Here is a 16,615-nt window from a genome sequence, read left to right on the forward strand (position 1 = left end):
AAAATTAATTCAAACATCACATCAAGATTATCCTAGTCAATTTCAGAAATACATACAAAACTTAATTTTTGATATTTTATTTCAATAACCACTTCACTAATTGCTTAAAATATAACATTACCTCAATTCTATATTTCGATACAAAATATTTTATTTTTTTGAAGATTGAAATGTTAAGCGTTTTGTTCTGATATTTCAAAGAAACCAAGAGAGGAAAATCACTATGACAAAATTGATCCCGTACTACATAAGAAAAAACAGCTGCTTGCTACGGAATGATGGTTACAAAAGCGCTAACCATAATGCTACGAATCGGACAAGGTAATAACAGTCATTAAAAATAAATCAAATGCTCTAAGATGTTTATTTATAATAATATATGGCATTTTTAAAAATAAATATGTTTTTTTTTTTAAAGATTGGAACTGTGCCAAATATCCAATGATGTAAGTCAAGTTAGAAATTTAAAAATTAAAAATAAGTATATTACATAATATAAATAAAACATAAAAATTCATGAAAATAATAATGATTTAATATGGTATATTCACCATCTAGTTCAATATTCTCCACAATCTGTTGATATCATCATTTCCCTGTCATTGGAAGAAATACTGTAGAATAAAGTCACCTTTAAATCAATTTCACATAGACTCTGCCAGCAATAGAACCCGGAACTTTATCTGAGAGTAGCCGTCATGTCGAAAATACTCATCCAGGATTCTAGTTCAGTTTCACACACATAACTGTAGTCTTCATCCGGCCGGACACAGATGGATGTTACTGCATAAAATAGTTAACTCTCTATTTGATTGCCCAGAAATTGTACAATTAATAAGGTTTAATGTACCACAAAGACATACAAGGCAACAAATGTTATCTCTGGAAGAAAACTGCCGAACCAATGTCAATTACAATAACATTATTATTATTGCTAATAAGTTTAGAAATACTGTAGATATTTTTAACACAAGTGATTCACAAATCAAAAAATGTCTAGGATCCTCACTTTTTACTTTAAATTTACATTAATTATATTTAGAGAAAATGTTAAGAGTATCTTGGACAGATATGATAACCAACAATGAAGTATTACATAGAGCCAATACTAATAGAGAACTATTCATCACAGTTAAGCTCCGTAAGATTTCATATTTTGGCCATGTGTTGAGAGGTGATAAATATGCCATACTTCAGCTTGTCATGAAGGGGAAGATCGAGGGACGTAGAGGGGTCGGAAGAAAACAGCTTTCCTGGCTTCGAAACATCCAAGCATGGACCAGGATTAGAACTGTGGAGGAGCTGTTTCGCACTGTTAAGGATAGAGAAGCTTTCTCCCAAGTGATCGTCAACGTCGGGGGGACCCGACATGACACGTGAAGAAGAAGAATACAAGTGTATTTTGTATCATGTCTTTATTTTTGTTTTCCATTTTAATTTTGTTCTCAAATTGTGTTTGGTTTAGATAATGTATAATTTTTTAAGTAATTTGTTTTATTTTAATTGTATCATCACGTGTACCAACGTAGTAGGTATATTTAATTTTGTTTTACTGTGTACAATAAAAGGTGGTAAGCTAGGGTAAGTGAGGGTATGGTAAGTAAGGTAATGTAAAATAAAAAAGAAATAAAACATCTTATAAATCTTATTCAGCGCTGGATCTAACGGGATCTACCACTCCGTTACTTCCAGAGAAGGGACCGGAATATAAACATTTGTAAATGAATACGAGCATCAGTCATGAAAACATTAAATTTGTTAAAACTTAACGATAGAAGAAAAATTATAGACCTTTTAAATTTATTCAAAATTGTAAATTCAATATGGGATTGGCCTAAACTATTATCTCTCATCAACTTCAGGGTGCCTGGAAGAATGACTAGACAGGTGCCACCGTTTTGTAGCAACAATTCACGGACAGTGTATACTTGTAATGCCGTATTAAACAGACTTCATGAACTCGGCAATAGTTATTCCCGCGTATCTGATATATTTAGTGTAGGGTATTGTTCCTGTAGAACAAACCTTTTGAACTTTTTCAAAGATGGTGAATGGTAATTATATTTATTTATTCATGCATTTCATAATATATACAGTTTTTTGGTCACTTTGCCCAGCTGTATGCAACAGTACTTATGATTTTCTTGTTGTATTACTGTAGAATGTTTTATTATTTAATTTTGTTTTTTACATTTATTCTTGAATTCTTTAAACATTCTACTGAATATGCTGTATTATTTTTAAGTTATTTTTTTAAATATAAATCTTGTATAATTTTTAGGTTTATTTTTTTTTATAAGTCTTGGGTATAAGGAAATTTATGTTTTAAAAATATATATATATATATTAAGCCAAATATGTTAGTATTATAAATTTTTGTAAAAGGCAAATTTGCCGTTTATGTTAATAAAATAAATAAAATATAGTAGGGTCTACAACTAGATAACTTCAAAATCAGCATTTTTGAGTTACCCGCTAAAAACACATATTATATGTATCTTCCTCTATGAATCCTACAAATAGGCAAGTTGTGACTCATTAAAATCATATAATTTTTTTTTAATTTTTTTAATTTGGAAGTTCAACAAGAATACATAAAATACATGCATTTTTTAAGTTAGCATAACTGACGTTCTTCATATATATTCTCAATTATAGAACTCCACCATCTTTCATAATGATGATTTTAATGCGTAACTTGTCTATTTATAGCATTCATGGGGAGGATAAAAAAATGTGTTTTTAGTGGGTAACTCATAAATAATGATTTTGAAGTTACCTAGTTGTAGTTCACTCGCGATATTATTCTCCCCTCCCTTGTAAGCAAGGGTCTGGTTCTTTTTGCAAACTGAACCTATGATAGGTCTGGCTCTGCTTTTATGATTTGATATACATAAAGGTAATAATCACTAATTATAGTGTAAGGACCCGTGTTTTCTTTTTGTAAATAATATAGAGTACAACACGTTAACACCCATTGAACAAAAAATGTACCGAGTTGTTAACCATACATGAACTAAATCGTCACTCGCATGTGTTTTCCTTCAACTTTACATAAGAGCGGTTAGTTTTATGTATTTAATTTTTTTAAAACCTGGAATATAAAGCCTTTATAAAACCTATACAAGATCAAATATAAAGAACGTCTTTGTTCTACGATCATGACGAAATAAATAAAACATACCTTCTATTGGAGTTATGTCGAGTTGACGGACAGCTCACAAACACAGGGGTTGTAGAATGTCAATATTACATTTCTGTAACACCATTGAAACGGTGGATAGCACCCATCTTTCACACCACAGCCTAAACCTCACCACCTTCAAAATAAATAAAATAACAATTTTAATTAAAGAGTGCGGAGTACAATCATCATTTTCGTGGTAAAAAAAATCCTGAGATCTCTTTGGTACCAAACTCATCTTCTTTTGAAAATTATGATAAGTATACCTGGTCATTGACATGTTCTAAAGGTTTCATTTACCTAGCTGAATAAATGTCAGTACTACGATGGAAAACTAGTCAACATGGCCATTCATTTTATTTTTATTGGCACAAACAAAAGAAAATAAATAAGTAAATAAATATGTATATTTAAAAAGCAGTACAGTGGAACTTCTAGATTTGTAATATTAATATCTTTTGTAGATATTTCTTGATAAAACTCCATAGTTAATGATTTTGATAAAAGTTTAAAATTTGTTGGTTAAATTTTATTTAGTTTTATTTGACCAATGAACGCTTTCACCTAAGTTCGAATTACTAATTTTAGTCCAATGACAAACTTTCCTATCATAAAAATCAACTATTTTGCAAACTAACTAATTATATAAATAAAAGATGAGTGATACTTTAATCCACGAGTCATAAGTCATCCAAAGTCACAAGTAACACCAGTCTCGAAGATGTCGCGAAAGCGATGAAACCGGTCACTGGATATTCCAAATTTGTGGATTAAAGTATTACTCGTCTATTATTTATATAATAAATTACAATGAACTTCCATCAAGAATTTTCACTTGTTTTATTTATTTTTATTTATTAAGGAAAAACAACAGTTGTTATATAAGAATACAAAATATAAAAAATAGTACATGCATCCAGTTAAAGTTTTTCACAAATATAATGAGAGAATATGTTACACAGTAAAGAGAAAAATAATATATTATATAAGACATGAAAAAAAAAAAAAAGAGCTCGTAAGAAAAGGGATGAGAAAATAGAGTGGAGGAGTGGAGGAGAGGGATTTTCATAATATAGTTGACCAATTCAAAATTTTGATATAATAAAATAAACATATTTAAAGGAACGTGAACTTATTACACACTGACAAATGTTTCATTTTACAGTGTTTCAAAAAGTTTTTTTTTGAAGTCACAAAATTTTGTATTAAAAATATCTAAATGGGGACAAAGTAAATTAAATTTGGAGCAGCTACGATAAATAAATGAGTTTTTAACATAATTTTTTTGGGCAATGAATTATAAAAAAAATTAACTTGTCGTGTTGACTTTACGGGACAATCGATTAAAATACGCTCCAAGAGATATGGACTATCGATAAAATTGTTTAAAATTTTGAAGAGGAAAGACAGATCAGAAATGCTTCTACGTTTAGTAAGGGAAGTTAAACTATGAAAGGAAGAAGAGTCTTCATACGAGTCAAAATATGTAAGATATTTACGATCCAGAAGTTTAAGGAATGTATTCTGTATTCTATCTACTTGTGATATATAAATTGTATGAGGATTCCAAACAACAGATGCAAACTCAAGATGGCTGCGGACGTATGCATTATATAAGATTTTGAGGGATGCGGTTGTTTTGAATGGTTGAGTGGTGCGTATAATAAATCCTAGATTTCTGTAGGCCTTATTTATACACACCTGAATATGGGAATCAAATAAGAGTTTTTCATCCATAATCACACCTAAATCTCTCAGCTTGTTTTTCGGGACAAGACAATTACCTTACAAACTTAAATGTTTTGACTAATTATATGTTGGCTGTTCCTAAATAAAATACTTACCAGATGTTCATATCTCTCAAAAACCTTGTCAAAAAATTGTATTAAAGTTGAAAATGTTGTAAACGATTTACCAGTCCTGAACTTAAGTCAAAGCGCTCGTTGGTCAAATAAAAGAATGATAAAACTTAACCAAGGAATTTTATTGATATTGTTATCAAGATTATAATCTATTTTTGTCATTAAACTGTTCATGTGGTTCTAACAAATATTGAATATGATAGAGAATAATAAAAATAAAAAAACCTCATAAGAAATAAATGAAATTCAATTGATCTGTTTTCCAACTCCTAAAAATGATATAAAAATGTTGTTTAAACTGTAAATTATTTGTATTATATATCAATACATAGTGTTGAGGTATTTAGTACATGTGTTAAGAATGAGAGTCACTATCAATTTTCTAAATATTATCATGAATATATTACTTGGACTAATATAGTGCCTCTACCTGACAATGTTATTTTTGTATTGTAGGAAGAATTCCCTTAATACGTTATCCATGAAAAATATGAATATCTGCTTATAATTTTAAAATAGCTTAACTTACTTGTCACGTATATATTTGATTGCATACACACATCTTTAATTATTTCTTCACCAAACAAATAACAATTATATAGCTACATGTTTTAAAAGTTAAATGGTGGTAATATAAGTAAATTTAGGAAGGTTAATGGACGTTTCCCATTAAAATGATAAATAAAGTAAGATATATTTATTTTTTAAACTTAAAGCCTCTTCGGGAAAACTGTTTAAACCATGGTGGCACATTTTCATTTCACGTAATTAATTAATATCTGAATAACACTACTCCTCAAGAAATTATATGGCAAACATTAACGTTCCTAGTATGCATGTTCCAGTTGGCGATTTTCAGCTTACATTACAATATTATCAACGAGAAGCACGTCAAAAATGTTGCAGATGCAATAAGTAATAATCTAGGAATCATTTCCTAGCTGTAAAACATTAGATAAGATTCAGTGAAATTAATTTCTAACGTACATCTTCGAGAACACAGATTATAAAAATGGCGATCCATTGTACAAAAACATTATTTTGAAACGTCTCAAACACTGCTTTACCTTTATATGATTAACTTCAAAATCACACAGGTTATGAAATGGACACTATAATACATTTTTAAACAGTCAGGACATCGGATTAAGAGAAAAAATTCAAAATTGTGCGCTACAAAATTTGTACACAATCGCAAATCGCATAAACTTCCACTTCAGAAAAACATAACCTACGGTCCTAGAATTGCCAACTTCACATGATATCACTTGTCAGATTTTGTTTGGATTTTCCCACCCTAGAGTTGGCGCCAATGGTTGGTGTTTTAATATTTAATTACTTCCCTTGCATAATTTAATAGGCATAATACCTCATGAAAATGATTAATTTTCCCCAAAATATCATAAACAAATTATGCGAGTAATAGAATGTTTCAAATTTAATGCAAAATTTAGTTGGAATTTGAATTTCAAAATATACATGATAACATCGGCCAAAAACAAGTTACATTAATTGACAATAAACATAATAACAACACGAATAATAATAGTGTTCTTCTTCGTTTTTTATGGTCTTTTCTGTTCTGGCCAGTGTCGAGTTTTTTTCGTTTTTTTTTTACGTATTTATACATGTGTTAGTAATATAATATATACAAGTTATTAAGTTAGTATTTAATATAATATATATTTACATGTTATAAAATAACATGTTTACAGCTTAACACCATTTATAACTAGATATTTACATAGAATTTAAATACATTTTTATTGGGCTGGGACAGGAGAGTTAGAATATGAATAGGGAATGGAATATTAATATTAGAGAGGCCGGATAGGAAATCAAGATAACAATCATTTATGGGGCATCCAAAAAAAAAGTTTAAATCTTCCTCATCAAGCTGACATTAGCAAGAGCAAGAGATTCGGCAGAGTCCCGGACATGGATTCTGAACAGGTGAGAACCATATTAAAGCAGTGCCCAGTGCGCATTCTGCATATGGAGGATGTCTCAAACTTGTTCAGAATTACTTTGAAAAACCTAGGCTTTTCTGTTACATTTGGCTTCAGTTGGAAAAGATGTCTACCATTAGCTTGTGAGGAGGCTACCCAATATTCTTGCCATGTGCAAAGTTGCTTCTCCTTCGTCATAACAAGGAGATCACCCAGCGGTTGTATATAACTGTAGGCAGGATCCCCGGAGTGGACCGCCTCCTTTGCTAACGCGTCCACTTTTTCGTTCTCGGAAATACTACAATGGCTAGGGATTCAGGGCATAACAATACTCTTATTGGACGCCTCTTATAAAGAAAGATATAACAGTGTTAGAATTTTTCGAATAAATAATTTATTTCAATAAAGAATAGATTTATAGTTCGAAATATATTATTTCAATTTCTTTTCTTCAGCCAGATGTTCTTTTTCTTCTTTTGCCAGTAATTCGTAAAAAGGTACACGTAGGTATATCAAAAGTTGAACAACATTATACAATCTACTCCATATCTATTTTTTTATTTTATTTATTAAAAGAAAATAACAGCCATTGTGACAAAAAAATACAAACCAGCCAGGAATAGTATTCTGAACGCAAAAGCGCGCGTAGAAAATGCATTTTTAACGCGTGTTTACGTACTAAATACACGCTTACAGAGCAATCTCTTCGTGTGCAATTCTGTTTAGAACGTCATTCCAATCATAAAGGGTTAAAAAAAGTTTAATGTTTTTAAAATTTACAAAATTACGTTGTGAATATGATAGGTTTTAATATAATACTTAAGTGCTTATGTTCATGTTAGGCAAAATAATCTCTCGTAAATATAGAAAATACGTGTCTGAAAAATCTCATGTTGTTTTTCGGTCAGTTTGCATGCGTGCATGCTGTGAACAATTATTAAAGATTACTTACCTACTTGTTACTATGTACATTTATACGTTTACGATTCATATAATAAATTGTCGTGCTTTCATATTTATAGATTACTATGTATTTGATCCACAATCCCATGGATCACGGCCGCAAAATTATTTATTATTTTGTTTTGCAAATATCAACATACTTCTTCTTTTTAATAATAAGAATAAGTATCGTCATTAAAAAAAAAACACAAAATTATAGCAATAATAACAAAGTATTGGTAATACATAGAATTAATAATATAATTCTATGAGGTAATATAAAAAGATGTGTTAAAGCGTCCTTTCCAGAAAAATTATGGTTTGTATTAATTCGTGTTGTTACCTTAGTAGGAGTTTATTTTTATACGTTTTTATAGACTTCTATGGGACGATTTGCAATTATTTTTACTTTTACCAGTACCTACCGTAAAGCAAAAATTTTAAGTTGACATTTTATAATTGGTTGAAAATAACAGATTCCACTCAGCCTGTGCTTTTTAACGAAAATCATGCGATACATTATAAGCTTTTTCGTGGTATAAACAAGTGTTGTCACCAACTCTTGTACCACTAAAGATGAAAGAGCAAACTTATTATGTTTAAAATCTTCTATGGAAACGCATTATATTGTTGTAGCTTCAAATTTTCCGTTTCTATGGTCATCTATGGAATACGCACGGTAGAAAGCGCTGTGACAAATGTATAAAAATGATGAAGGAAGTCGCCGTTCTTAAGTGGAAAAAAGTGAATAATCCGACAGGTCCCCAGCCTAGACCTCGTCATGGACACAGGGCAGTCGCTATCAAAGATCTCATGATAGTTTTCGGCGGCGGCAACGAAGGTATCGTTCACGAATTACATGTCTTCAACACGACAACGAACCAATGGTTTGTCCCTGTCACGAAAGGAGAAATTCCTCCGGGATGCGCAGCTTACGGTTTCGTCGTGGACGGAACACGCCTTCTCGTCTTCGGGGGCATGGTGGAGTACGGAAAATATTCAAATGACCTGTACGAACTGCAAGCGTCTCGCTGGGAATGGAAGCGTCTGAAGCCGCGGCCTCCGAAACAAGATCCGCCACCTTGTCCGCGGCTGGGACACAGTTTCACACTTCTTAATGGCAAGGTTTATTTATTCGGCGGACTGGCCAACGAAAGCGACGACCCGAAAAACAATATACCCAGATATCTGAACGATCTATACACGCTAGAACTGTTTTCTAACTCTTCCACCACCGCTTGGAACGTTCCTATCACTCACGGTGAAGCTCCGCCACCCAGAGAGTCCCACAGCGGAGTGGCGTACACAGACAAGGTAAAGGGCAAGTCTTCTCTCATCATCTACGGCGGCATGAGCGGCTTCCGGCTGGGGGATCTGTGGATCCTCGATACGGACTCATCCAGCTGGTCTCGGCCCTCGCTGGGGGGCCCTACGCCGCTTCCACGCTCGCTGCACACCGCCACCGTCATCGGCAACTACATGTACGTGTATGGGGGCTGGGTGCCACTAGTGGCCGACGACACCAAGATCTCCGCGCACGAGAAGGAGTGGAAATGCACCAACACCCTCGCCTCGCTCAATCTGGACACGCTGCGCTGGGACGGCATCTCCATGGACAAGTACGAGGACTGCGTCCCGCGCGCCCGTGCCGGCCACAGCGCCGTGGCCATCCAGACCCGCCTGTACATCTGGTCCGGCCGAGACGGCTACCGGAAGACGTGGAACAACCAGATCTGCTGCAAGGACTTGTGGTACCTGGAGGTCAGCCCCCCTCCGCCGGCCGGCCGCGTGCAGCTAGTGCGTGCCGGTACCCACAGCCTGGAGCTGTCCTGGCCTCAGCAGTCTACTGTGGGCACCTTTCTACTGCAGCTGCAGCGCTGTGGGCCCCTGCCCCCGCGTGCGGCACCTGCACCCCCGCCTGCACCTGCGCCCGCGCCTTTATCGCCCCCCGCCCCACCCCCGCAGCCCGCCAAGGTGGCCGCCGTGGCGCCCCTCAGCCGCGTGTCTGCGGCGAGCCCTGCCACCGGCGTCCAAAGGGTGACCAACGTGGTCAACCGGGGCGCGCAACTTCTCATCAGCTCCGCCGGATCTCCGGGTACGGCGGCGGGACCTAGATATGTGCAAGTTAAGACGGGAGTCACCGGCGCCGTTCCGGTCAAGCTAGGAACGGGAAATATGCCTGTGAAACTCGCCACCGGAGTTCCTCTGAAAATTAACAGTCCCGGAATGCAGAATGTACAGAAGGTGACTGTATCGTCCCCCGGCGCAGCCAAGGTCACAGCGGGTGGCACAGTCAAGATAGGAAGCACAGTCCCCATGAAGATCGGTTCCTCCAATGTTCTCTTAAAGACGGCCGGAGGAATGCCAGTCACCTCCGGCGTAATCAATCTCCAGGGAAAGCTATCGGCTGGTGGAGTGCCTGTCAAACTCAACCAGACCGTCCTTCCCGTCGTGGCCGGAACGGCGGGAGGCATCCAGATAGCGGGGAGCGCCACTTTAGGCCAATCCAGCAATATTCACGTCAAAACACCCGTTTACAAGATAGTCACTACCCCCAACAAGGGAGCGCAAATGATAACTATGGAAGGTGGACAAATGCACCAAGTGCAAACGGCGCAATTATCGGGAAATGTAGTTCCCACGTCTATAGTCAGTACGGGCAACACGGTACTGCGGCCCGCCTCTGGATCAGGAGGCATTCCCGTCATTATCAAGAAGTCCCCTAATGTGGGGGGACAGGCCTCAGGGCAGCCGCAGTATGTCACGCTTGTGAAGACCTCCACAGGCATGACGGTGGCCACAGTCCCCAAGATGGCCATGGTGCAGAACAGGCCCGCGACGGCGGGGCAGAGCGGACAAGCGCTGGCCCCCGGGGCGCACATTGTAAAACTCGTGGCCGCCAACAACATGGGCGGCAACAAGATCATCACCCTTCCCTCCAACATGCTCCAGCTGGGCAAGGCCGGCCCGGGAGGAAAGCAGACCATCGTCATCACCAAGTCTGGCTCCCAGCAGAGTCCGGTAAACCCACAGCCACAATGAACGGCTATTTTGTAAAGAAATTCCATTTCGTGTACAAAATTAACATTGCGGAGAAAAGCGTCTCCCGAGAGTGAAAGTGTCAAATCGCTCGGAAGACCAGTGACTTCTGACAAATCGAAAGACACCGTGACAATTTTCTGTTAGTGTATAATGTAAAGTAATTGTAATACGAAGCGTGAACCTGTTTATTTTTACACATTTTATTAGGTACTGTAGTTCTGTAGCGTTGGTTATCGACCAGTTGATATTTCCTATTTGTAATTTTGTTTCAGGGACTTGCGGAAAACCCGCAGTCTGTTGTTTTGTCCGGTGTATTTATATTAAATTTAGATAAATAGCGTATCTTCATATCAAATTAAGGAGAACTCTCCTATCCGATAACAACTGTAATTTGGTGAAAAAAGAAATGTTCAATGGTTTTGTTGTTTGATGTATGTATAATATGATGAAGATGTAATTCTAACATCCAATAATCTGTCAAGTACTCGTGTTGAGTGTAAAATCATTAGGTGTAAATAGTTTTAAGTAAGGTTTTATAAGACTGGGTTTTCTGTAAATCTCTAATGCGCAGTTAAAAAAAATATTTGTTAAATTGCTGTAAAAACCAACGTTACAGAATCGTATCCAAAAGAAGAGGTTCTAACTCAATCTTCGATGAAGTCTAAGATAGAATTCATTATATTTATGATGATAATATAGCTGGTTGGGCTTGGTTTGAAGTATTTTATGAAAAAATGTTTTTTTTATAATTTGGACTAAATTTATAGTTGACTAATATTCCAAGTTCAAAGTCTCGAGCAACCCTCGGAGTTTCACATAAAAATATCACTTTATGTTTAAACAATGTAAATAATGTTGTCTCAGTGATACTTTTTTTTATTGTAAAGAATCTATAGCTTCTTTGTTTACCTTTATTTGTATCCGAGATATTATAATGAACATTCTAGAAACTCCTTATGTACAAAGTCAGTATATTAGCTTTAAAAATTACAACGATTCGCATTAATTCATTATGATCCAAAAATGATATTTACATTCAATAATAAATTATTAAATTTCTCCGAGGGTTGCTTGTCTTAAAATGACACACTTTATTAAAATATGGGAGGACCACATAATTATATGTGTTTTATTTTTCTTACAAAGTTTATTTAGGAAATTTCAATTTTGTTCCAAAACATTGTTTTATGAAATGAACTATAATAATAAATCATTTAAATGCCAAACATATTTTTTCTTTATTTATCAAAATACTTAAAATCTGTGAGTATCTTATAATCATTGTAACAATAATTTTTTTTTTTGCTAAAATAATTGCGTTAGATTTTGAGTAAATAGCATATTTAATTTAACTAGGGGGGATATTCATTAAATATAATGGAAATGTATCGTGTTCTCATATTTTTATTTAAAGCACAACGGTTGAGAACTTGTAAATAATTATTGCTGGGTAGATAAAAAAATAATTTCATGTAATCTATAAATAAATTTAAACAGAATGTGTGGAAACAATTTAGGGATAACACCAAATTTACCCATACTTGAAATAACATGCACCCTAGATCAGTTTTGATCGACATTTTTGTTTGTATATCGTATTGTTATGTTAATCTATATGACATTAATTTTTTATTTAAAATCCCGCAGTCCATACTTATTTCCGAAAGTATTCTAGTAATTTCCCCGCGTATAAATAGAATAAGGAATATAAATGATTATTTTAATATAACATAATTTTTATAGTTTAAGTTTCCTATTACATACTTTTACTTTATTATTTATGTTTACTGTTATTTAAGGTATTAAAAAATAAAGAATTCTCCAATTTTTCCCCTGGGACTTCAAAATTATTTTTATGTTGAACAATTTATATTAAAATAAATATAGAATTGAACAAAATAAACAGTTTTTTATTGGATACATTAATTGATAGAAAAAAATGTGAGATCAGACTTCACATTGTTTTTTTCTAAAAAGCAGGCAATTAAAGCTAAAACAATAATCTTTAGCGATTTACTTGTGATCCCTTAATAACAAATAATTTCTGCTTGTAATTTTGTTTTAGGCTAAATTACTGGTCATGGGTAAATATTATAAATTGATTGAAAAAAATATATTTTCAAATGTGCCAAAAATAAATTCCAATCTTGGAAGACTGTATTCATTTCTGAGCATAAAAGTTATTAAAAAAAATTGCTTATAATAACTCTATGAAATTATTTTTTATCAAACTTTTAAAATGTTTCATATTCGAAAACTAAATTAATATGAAGTAGTCTTATGTTAGTTAATATTATTATAAAATTTCTACATTTGTTTATTGTTTCATATATGATTTTGTTTTTTAAAAAATGTATACCACCATTAAGCAATCAAAATATTCAATGCCATTTATGTTTTAAGAAAGGGTTTCTATTTTATCTTTTAAACAAGTATTTCATCAAATCTGGTTCATCAAAATGTGCATTTGATTTTTAAAACTTTTTGGACGATAAGTGCTCACGACTATTTCCTGTTGGTGAGAATTCAAAAGTAAAGTATGTGATAACCTTCAAAAATTTCATAATTAACTTCTTGAAAATAAAACAGTGCTCACTTCACCAGACTATATACTACATATCTCTGTGTTAAAAATATTTATATGACATATTTTTATTTTATTCATACAGGCCACATAATCTTTTATTCGGTTTTCTTCTAGATTCACTAAGCTGGTTATTGGAACTCCATCTTCGAAAAAAAAAATTCTCATGTTAATAGAATTTGAGTTATCGATTCCTGGTAGAGTAATAAGTACAAATGTATTTTTACCTAAACTTCAAGAATGTGGCAATAAATTGGTGATAAATTATGTTATTATTGTAAAATTTAGTTATGTTATGAGTTATGAAGTAGGGGATTGGCCGACTGGCAACAGGGTACCATGAATTTTAAAAAGTAGCTAAAATGCACTACATCTCAATAGGCGTCATGGCTCAGTTGGCTAAATGGCCAACTGTGAAACTGGTGTTGCGGGTTCAAGATCCGCCATTTGCAAAAAGAAAAAATCTAACAAAGACATTTTTCTCAATTGGTCTGGGTGTTGTGGTGTTTAATTCCTAACTTCCTTCCATACCCTTTCTTTCCTACCTGCTGACGAGCATCTAAAATAGAGGCTTAGTGGGTTATTCAAAAAAAAAATATTTAAAAAATATTGAGTAAGTTTTCAGCCAAGGATAACTTTTCAACAATCAAAATTGAACAGCTAAAATAATGCACAATTATATAATCGGTAAAACTGTTAAAAATAATTTAACAAAATATTTTTTTTAATATGCACTTCTTTAAACTTCAGTTTATTAATTTATGTTTTAAGTGTTTGCATTATCATGCCAATATTAGCTGTAAAATCGAATTATTTTGCATTAAAATAAAATCGAAACAGTATTTTCAATATAAAATTTATATTTGAAGCACTTACTTTGTGGTTAATCATTAAACTTAAAATTAAAATAATACAACTTCGTTTTTAACCGCTTAATTTTTTTTTACCTACCAGTTTTTACGGTTTCGAAGCTTCACAAGCTTCTTTATCAAGACATAATTTACTAATACATCTTATCCCATTTTATTATAACAGTGTCTACTAAATATTCAATCTAAATATATGGCGATAATAAGTCATGTCTGTTTGCCCCGTTGGTCTTGTAAAGGTAGGAAGATTCAATATTTAGTAAACCTATAAAAATAAAACATAAGATTCATTAGTAAATTATACCTTAATAAAGAAGCTTGTGTAGCTTTGAAACCGGTTGGTATAAAATCAGTGGTTAAGAAACTCAGAGTAATGATTTTCTAAAGAAGCCCTTAATCTCTATTGCATAGAACAATAGCGTTCTAAATTTTTGGTTTGGTTTTAGTTTGGTTTTTAGTTTAACAACAAGCGAGCAGTGGACGGTTTTGGTTTGTGCTCGCAATTATCAACGCAAGTACCTATGGCCCGTTGTATTGCTGTTATCTGTAACTAAGTTCGTGGTCAATAATCATAGAGTGGGTTTTCTCCGTATAGGTGACTCAATTAGGTTATTACTCTAAGTTTAGAACAGAGTTGTTTTTTTTTAAATTAAAAATATTTTTAATTTGTGTCATTGGTGCAATTATTATTAGTAAACTGAAAAAAAAAATTTTATTTAAAAATTTATATGACATAAATTAAGCAATATATTCATAGTTAATTTGTGGGTTATGTATTGTTGGTCTAGTTTTAACATACACCTAATTCCTATCTGTTTTTCTTACCATAGGTACCTATGTATTATAATAAATCTTAAATCTTTATAACCAAAATTAGTAAAATGTGTATTTAAAAAAAACAAATAGGTATCTGGTTAGTTTTGTGTAAAAATCAACAGAATATAAAATTAAGCATTTATTATTTTTGTATTATTTTTATTTTACATATTCAGTATCCCCTTATTCACGCCTAATGGTGCATATGGCACCGCATTGGTACATTAATAGCAGCACATCTAGATAGTTTTTTGTTGTATGAAAGCAAGACGGGAGCAAGGCTTCAGGGACTATCAAATACTGCAGTGTAAAAACACCTTATAAATAAATATTTATGTCAACTACTTCATAAAATAATAATACACAAAAAATGTTTACCCATTTTATGTGGCAAAACATATTTTGATCATATATATTGATTTAGTGCTTAAATAATTTTTATTTAATTGTTTATTTAATAATGTTTCTAGCCTTTTCCTTAAGGTAAGTAGCCCCTTTGTATAAATAAGTTAATTTTGTATTTCTTTATCCACATCTACATCTAATTGTACATAAAATATCAATAAAAATATATTATGTGTAGGCATAATGATCATTCATTACATGTCAGTTCTGAGAAATTATTTAATGTAACGTTAATTGAAAATACTCAGTAAATCTAAGCAATAAAGTGAAATAAGTTCGTTTCATATTTTTTCAATAGGTGGGTTTTTTATGCAACCCGTTTTAGAGAAAACATTTTTCTTTCTTCATGTTGGTATTATAATTAATTTAACCATAAAAATGAATGTAGCTTCCTCTTAGTCAATATCCTCATTTGAAGAATTATCTTATTCATTATTTAGAAATCCAATTTGTTTTAAAATGGTTTACTTTTTTGTAATCAAATGTCAATAGTACATATATTATGTAAATAAGTTGAATCTAGATAATAATTTTATAGGTAATTTATTTTAAGAACTTTCAGTGAAATAAATAGCTTTATTAAATCGTTGCTTTTATTTTTTTTCTTGAACATTATTTCAGACTCAATTTCTGAAGAGCCTTGTAATAAAAAACAAATGATCTGTTTTACGTATTGAATTAAAATAAAGTACACTACAAAAAAATACATTTGAATTGTGCAGTGAAAGACTAGGAAGGAATTCTGGGATACTCTGGTGTACCCATGGGTACCTTGATGAACTTTTTGGAATAAAAAAATACAAACATGTTGTATGTTTTTGCAGATTGTAAGTGACTTCATTTTCTATATATACCTATATTGTAATCATACTGTTGGTATTTAGTAAAATAACAAGAAATTATGGAAACAATATATAATTCAGAAAATATTTTTATATCATATAATTAGATTTTATTTCAAT

At 32.9% G+C, this 16,615-nt stretch overlaps 2 protein-coding genes and 1 long non-coding RNA gene across 3 annotated transcripts; 2 read left to right on the forward strand and 1 right to left on the reverse strand.

Moving 5' to 3' along the window:
* Positions 1–119: 119 nt before the first annotated feature.
* Positions 120–1,830, forward strand: LOC148285033 (uncharacterized). The gene is made up of 3 exons (XM_088230940.1): positions 120–321; positions 419–446; positions 1,198–1,830. Exons 1-3 carry the CDS (start codon positions 224–226, stop codon positions 1,378–1,380), a joined length of 309 nt encoding a protein of 102 aa, XP_088087066.1. The 5' UTR covers positions 120–223; the 3' UTR covers positions 1,381–1,830.
* A 150-nt stretch (positions 1,831–1,980) lies between these two features.
* LOC148285034 (uncharacterized) lies at positions 1,981–6,302 on the reverse strand. Its single transcript, XR_015823094.1, has 2 exons — positions 6,114–6,302; positions 1,981–3,320 (listed from the first exon to the last, which is right to left on the reverse strand). It is a non-coding gene; the product is annotated as an uncharacterized LOC148285034 (long non-coding RNA).
* A 2,302-nt stretch (positions 6,303–8,604) lies between these two features.
* On the forward strand, positions 8,605–12,205 carry LOC148285035 (host cell factor 1-like). The gene has a single exon (XM_088230959.1). The coding sequence runs from the start codon at positions 8,646–8,648 to the stop codon at positions 10,977–10,979; it is 2,334 nt and encodes a 777-aa protein (XP_088087085.1). The 5' UTR covers positions 8,605–8,645; the 3' UTR covers positions 10,980–12,205.
* Positions 12,206–16,615: the final 4,410 nt, after the last annotated feature.

Source organism: Micrasema longulum, unplaced genomic scaffold, assembly GCF_059751315.1.
Source record: "Micrasema longulum isolate JH-2025_06_02 unplaced genomic scaffold, ASM5975131v1 h1tg000067l, whole genome shotgun sequence".
NCBI lineage: Eukaryota > Metazoa > Arthropoda > Insecta > Trichoptera > Brachycentridae > Micrasema > Micrasema longulum.